Raw genomic sequence first — 5,880 nt, 5'->3', positions numbered from 1 at the left:
CCACCAATAATGGCACTTTGAAAATGTTGAGATTAAGAAATGGAATTTATTAATTAGATATGAAATATATCAAAAATGTAGAAAAGTGGAGAAAAAAAGAAACAGAAAGTCGAAGTGAGTCATAAATTAGAAGACAAGTTAGAATAGTATTTAGAGTTGTAGTTGGGTTAGATGGGCTGGATAAAAGCCCAATAGATACAAGCCGCATGCATACGGCAGTTGTATACGAGTAATGAAAAAAATTGTTTTTATTTAGTTAACTGCTATGTAAATTAACTTCGGGCTACTTGTATGGGCCCGTCTCACGGTGAGACGGTCTCATACAAGACTTGTTGTAAGTCTCTAAAGATCTTATGGGATGACTTGGAAGATAAGCGAAACTTTTGAGCTCGACTAAAGATATTTTGTTTTGGGATCCTAATCCATGTCAAAAAAGGATCTATACAACAACAATGTTAAACATTGTTACCTGGTACAACATTCGAAATTAGGAACGGAGAACAGGAATGGAAACAAGAAATGCAACTTTGATTGACTCAAGAATGATTGAGTATGAGATACACTATATATAAAAAATATATTTGAAAACAAAATTAAATTAAAATGACTTATTTTTGCTTTAAGAAATGGTTCGTAAGTGGAATGTTTATGATGTCCTAGGTTTCATCTTGTTTATCCTTCCTTCTTTATTCTTTAATTTGTAAATGAAGGTCAAAACAATTTTGAAAAAGGTCTTCCACATCGGGACGTCACCTTGAGCGATTTTGGGTCGCGTTTCCTGGTGATTGGGAACGAATGTTCTCGAATTGCAAAACATGGCTACTTCCATGTTCCACGTAACTCTGATGTTAAAGCCTTAATTTCAACAATAAGCCAACCAGAACAGAGTGACAGGCTTGGTGGAAGGTATGCATGGTGAAATTAAACTGCCAAACTGTATTTATAAATCACTATTTCAATCTTATACATGAAAAAATTGCTCCTCCATGTTCTTTTGTTTTAATTTTTTGCTACAAAGGAACTTAGAGATGAACATAAATATACATTTACAATGCATAAATCATTCATCTCAGTCAATTTCTATTGGTGATTCTCCTCCATTTCACTTTACAAGTTTCCCAGAGTTTACCTCCGGGAAGTACTACTTTGAAGCCAAAGGATAATCCTGCTGATGTGTCAGTGTGGGACTGGAAAGCGTAGGGGTGCTTTGGGCAGTTGATGATGAACTTTCTGTTTGGCTTTCGATGGCCAAGTAGTCGAGTGCCACCACAATGTCTGTTATTAGGGGTCGGTTGCTTGGTTCTTCGTTCAAACACATGGCGGCAACAGATATCAAGTGACGGGCAGAGCGATTAGGGAAATTCCCCTTCAGCCGAGGATCCACCAACTCAATGAACTTTCTACGATCTTTCAAGAAGGGCCGAGACTGCAATTGGTTTTAGATGAAAGAAAGAAATAAAAGTTGATAACGACTTTATTAAATGACATAATACTACATTGATGTATCATTTAAAGCACAATGTGGAACAGAATTCCCCTAACGGCCCGTTTGATATGTGGTAATAAATAGTTGTAATGTGAATGAAAAATTGTGTAATTTTGGTTGAAAAATCTCATGGCCACCTTGATGGTCATGTTTGTCCAACTTCTATCATCTTATTTTCTTCATAAAATTCATTCCAATGCATTACCAATGGGAGAGGTGGTATTAAGTGGTAATGGAAATTTGTAAAAAAAAAAACTTTGTGATTAAAGTTTCATTACCATAGAATGACATGGAACTTTTGATGAAATCTTACACTATAAATCATTCCCATTACCAACATTTAGTACCACTAACCAAACGGGCCGTAAATGCTATAACTCGGGTTCTGTTTTTTGACAGAACTATTAACCATGTTAAACTATTTACAGGCGTAAAACGCAATATAAACTAGTTTTCCTTTGTTTGGTTCTTTGCCAAAGACGACCGAGAACAGAAATATATCACATACTTGCAGCGGGGAAGTAGTGGTGGACTGGTGGTTCATGGGGGGCATGTCTTTCTCATTAAAATGTAATGTATCCAACTGTCAAACATGGTGCAAAATTACGGTAATGGTGGTGGTTGCGGTAAAGGACACAGTAATATAGTAACGAGGGCGATGCGGTTATCATGTCGCTAAATTTCAGCCTAAAGCATAAAATATCATTTGAAACGGCCTAAAACATGGTATTTTTAAACCTTTACAATACGAATGATATTGGTCGGTAAATTTGAAAATCTTTACGATACGGCTTTGTTTTTGCACTATGCTCTCAAAGAACTACTTTCCCGCACCTCATGAAAACTCTTTTCAACGCATCATGATCGAAACAAGGGAAAAAAACTAGTAAAACGTGTTTTACAAAATTACTAAATTAAACGCAAACAAATCAACTCAATATGAATTTGGATCCCCTCTTAGACAGTCTTGGACAATGTGGGTATGTGGAACGATTTCCTAACCTTTAAAGATAACAGCTTTTGCAAGAATTTAAAGAAAGCAAAATCAAGACATCAGCAAAAACGTTACCCAAACAGCTAGACTCTGCTGGCCTTGCTTCTTTGTGATGTCAAATGCCTTCCGTCCTGTAACAATTTCCAATAAGACTACCCCAAAACTGAAAATATCAGATTTAAGGGTTAGCTTTCCACTCAAAGCATATTCCGGAGCACAATATCCATACGTTCCCATCACCCTTGTTGACACATGAGTTTTATCGCCCACAGGACCTAACTTTGCTAATCCAAAATCCGACAGCTTTGGCTTAAATTCATCATCCAACAAGATGTTTGCTGACTTAAGATCACGGTAAATTACAGGTGGTTTAGCTACGCAATGTAGATGTTGGAGTCCACGTGCAGCACCCGCAGCAATTTTTATGCGCGTTTCCCAATTCAGGACATCCTTGTCATTCTCATTACCTTGGGAAACAAAAAAGTGCGACTTTCATCGTCATAAAAATTCTAAATTAAGCATTCCATGATGGTATTAATAAAACGGAAATGAGAAAAGAAAAACAGGAAGATGCTTACCAAATAGATAGTCAGCCAAGCTGCCTTTGGGCATGTACTCATAAACCAATAGTCTTTGATCGCCTTCAGCACAATAGCCAATAAGAGTGACGAGGTTTGAATGATGTAACAAGCTTAACATCAAAACTTCCACAATGAATTCTTGGTTGCCTTGTAGGCTGTCCAAATTTAGCTTTTTAGTAGCAACAATCTACTCAAATGTAGAAAAACATACAGGGATAAACTAGTTAGTCAATTCATTAGTGTAACACTGCATTGTATTCCATACAAGTACGAGACAAATCTGTTTTAATGCTGAAAAACTGAAACTCCTAGAAGGCTAAAGATTTTGGTCATATTAGGTTCAGATGAATTCAAAATTTTTGACCTAAACAAGACCCAAACTCATTGGGTTTCACAAAAAATGAGATCCAAACCTAGAAAATAGGTGCGGGTCTAACAGGGTTTTGGACCCATGACGATCTCCACATGAAAGGCTAATGATATTCGTCGTATTAGGTTCACATGAAGAGCGAATAATAGAAATGGGTTTCAAATATCATATCTTGAATACTTTTAGGAACCTTTGCACAATTCACTCTGCTATTCTTAGGTTAAAAACTTGGTAATAATCAGCTTTGATGGGAAAAATGTGTTTTGTTTATTCAACATGAAAATCAATCATATTGAAGATTGAAATTAGCAATTTGGCTACCCAATTTGTGTTCAGTTTGATTGCTAGTCATAAGTATTTAGCATTGTATGAAGCTAGAAAATACATATGAACACATCATGACCGCACAAATGAATTCGAGTTTTACCTGCCCATTTTCAAGACGACCCTTATAAACCTTCCCAAAGCCACCTTCTCCAATCAAATGAGAATCCCTAAAGTTCCTTGTCGCGATTGCAAGTTCCCGAAAAGTGAAGCTATGTGCTGAATTGGCATCTATTCTTGCAACCACTTTGTGGTTATCATCCATTGACACAGTTCTTCTGTCATATTCTGCATCACACAAAAATGAATTAGACTACTTCATATCTTATAATCCATCTTGGAGTATGTGTTGTATGGATTGTGTTAGGCCGTGATAATTCGTCACATTATCACCACATGGGTCCACTTGTGTGGATACACCCATGGGGCACTCGAGCCCACAAACCCACGAGTAATGAGTGTTGATTTGCATACACACATGATGATTCACTCTTTTCCAAAAACCATATAGTATTAGGAGAATAGCCCACTAAATTTTATATGCAAGCCCACAACCCAATAATTTAGCGATGTGGGATCTTCCCCATATAAAGTATTTCCAACAGATTGGACATGGTCGACACTAAAGTAGTGTGCACCAATTTTAATATTCCTTTTTTACTCATGTTGAAGAGAATTTTGAGAGGTTATATGAGCACTTTTCATTGAAAAATTTCAAAACCATACATTTACAGCATGGAGTTTGAAATGTACAATACCTGAAAAACCAAAAGAAGACTTTTTCTTCCCAGCATCTGCAACAAAAATGCAGAGCAATCATCTAGGTAAGCAAATATCTGCTGAAATTTTCTCAAATGACACAATTCACACAAAAAATCCAATATTTTTCTAATAACTTTGTATCTTTAGACACTAAATATATACTAAATAATTTAATATTGGTGATGGCCCTGTGTAGTCGAACATATTAACATACCCTGATAACTATGATTATAATAAGAATAAGGTTGTATATATTAGACCCAGAACTTAGCCTAAGTTGGAATTTGAAACAAACAGGTCGTATATATTAGACCCAGAACTTAGCCTAAGTTGGAATTTGAAACTAACATTATGGCTTTACAGTAATGAAATGTTGTTGTTCATGCTCAAACACGCAAATAATTGTTTTTTTTTTTGACAAACGCAAATAATTGTTTTAAAAATACATAATTCACTCATCTCCCTATTTGTAAATCAAACCCAGCAAAGGGATTCTTTTTTTTCACACTTAAATACAATCTTCACCAAAAATAAATCAATCTCTTGGTATAAATTATTGATTTCTCTTTATAATATTACAGAAAAACAGAATATTTCTTATTAAAATGACAAATGAAACCACCAAATATAATCAAATTTATAATAAACATAAGAAACAGAGAGAAATGAGAAATGTACCTAGGGATTCAGAATAAGAAGGAGAATCAGGATTAAATAGCCTCTCATCTTCAGCATTCTTTCTGCGTGTGTTAATGCATGAAAAACACCTCATGATTTACCAAAAAAAATTGTTTTTTAATCACAAAGAAATTCGAAATCAGATTTTTAAGAAACCCAGAAATTAAAATGAATATCAAGATCAAATAATTTAGTAAATTGACCCAATATAATTGTACAGATGAACTTGTCCCCCCTCCCCCCCAAAGGAAGGGGAACAAATATGATTTTAAATTCAGTGTAGGGAAATACAAAAGGGGAGAAATAAATTTCAAAAAAAAAATTATATAAACTTTTGATGGTTGTATTTGTTTTATGAGGAAGACCATAAAAATGGAAAATCCAAAACAAGCAAAAAAAGAGAGGGGGAATTTGAGGGATTAAAAACACTAAAACTATGATAAAGATACAATTTTTTTGGTTTTGTTGGCAAAGAAGAGCAATTTGGAAAAGGTTGTCAAGGTGGGTGTTCAATTTAGGATAAATAAGCATGATTAGGATAAATAAACATGATTAAGGGTTATATGGAAGAAAATTAATTATTTAAGAAAATTAAGAACGATTAACAAGATTTTTGGTGCTGGATGTTTGCTAATTTTTATTTTATATATAAGGGTCGTTTTTCTTGCAGGCTGTTTTTGAGGAG

At 34.8% G+C, this 5,880-nt stretch overlaps 1 protein-coding gene across 1 annotated transcript; it reads right to left on the bottom strand.

The window, feature by feature from the left end:
• Positions 1 to 916: 916 nt before the first annotated feature.
• Positions 917 to 5,880, bottom strand: LOC130798138 (probable serine/threonine-protein kinase PBL21). Its single transcript, XM_057661017.1, has 6 exons — positions 5,196 to 5,880; positions 4,514 to 4,549; positions 3,859 to 4,043; positions 3,059 to 3,248; positions 2,556 to 2,947; positions 917 to 1,426 (listed from the first exon to the last, which is right to left on the bottom strand). The coding sequence occupies exons 1-6, from the start codon at positions 5,287 to 5,289 to the stop codon at positions 1,142 to 1,144; spliced, it is 1,182 nt and encodes a 393-aa protein (XP_057517000.1). The 5' UTR covers positions 5,290 to 5,880; the 3' UTR covers positions 917 to 1,141.

Source organism: Amaranthus tricolor, chromosome 13 (assembly GCF_026212465.1).
Source record: "Amaranthus tricolor cultivar Red isolate AtriRed21 chromosome 13, ASM2621246v1, whole genome shotgun sequence".
NCBI classification, from domain to species: domain Eukaryota; kingdom Viridiplantae; phylum Streptophyta; class Magnoliopsida; order Caryophyllales; family Amaranthaceae; genus Amaranthus; species Amaranthus tricolor.
Note: the sequence above shows the minus strand (reverse complement) of the source record. Positions and strands in the feature narration are given on the sequence as shown.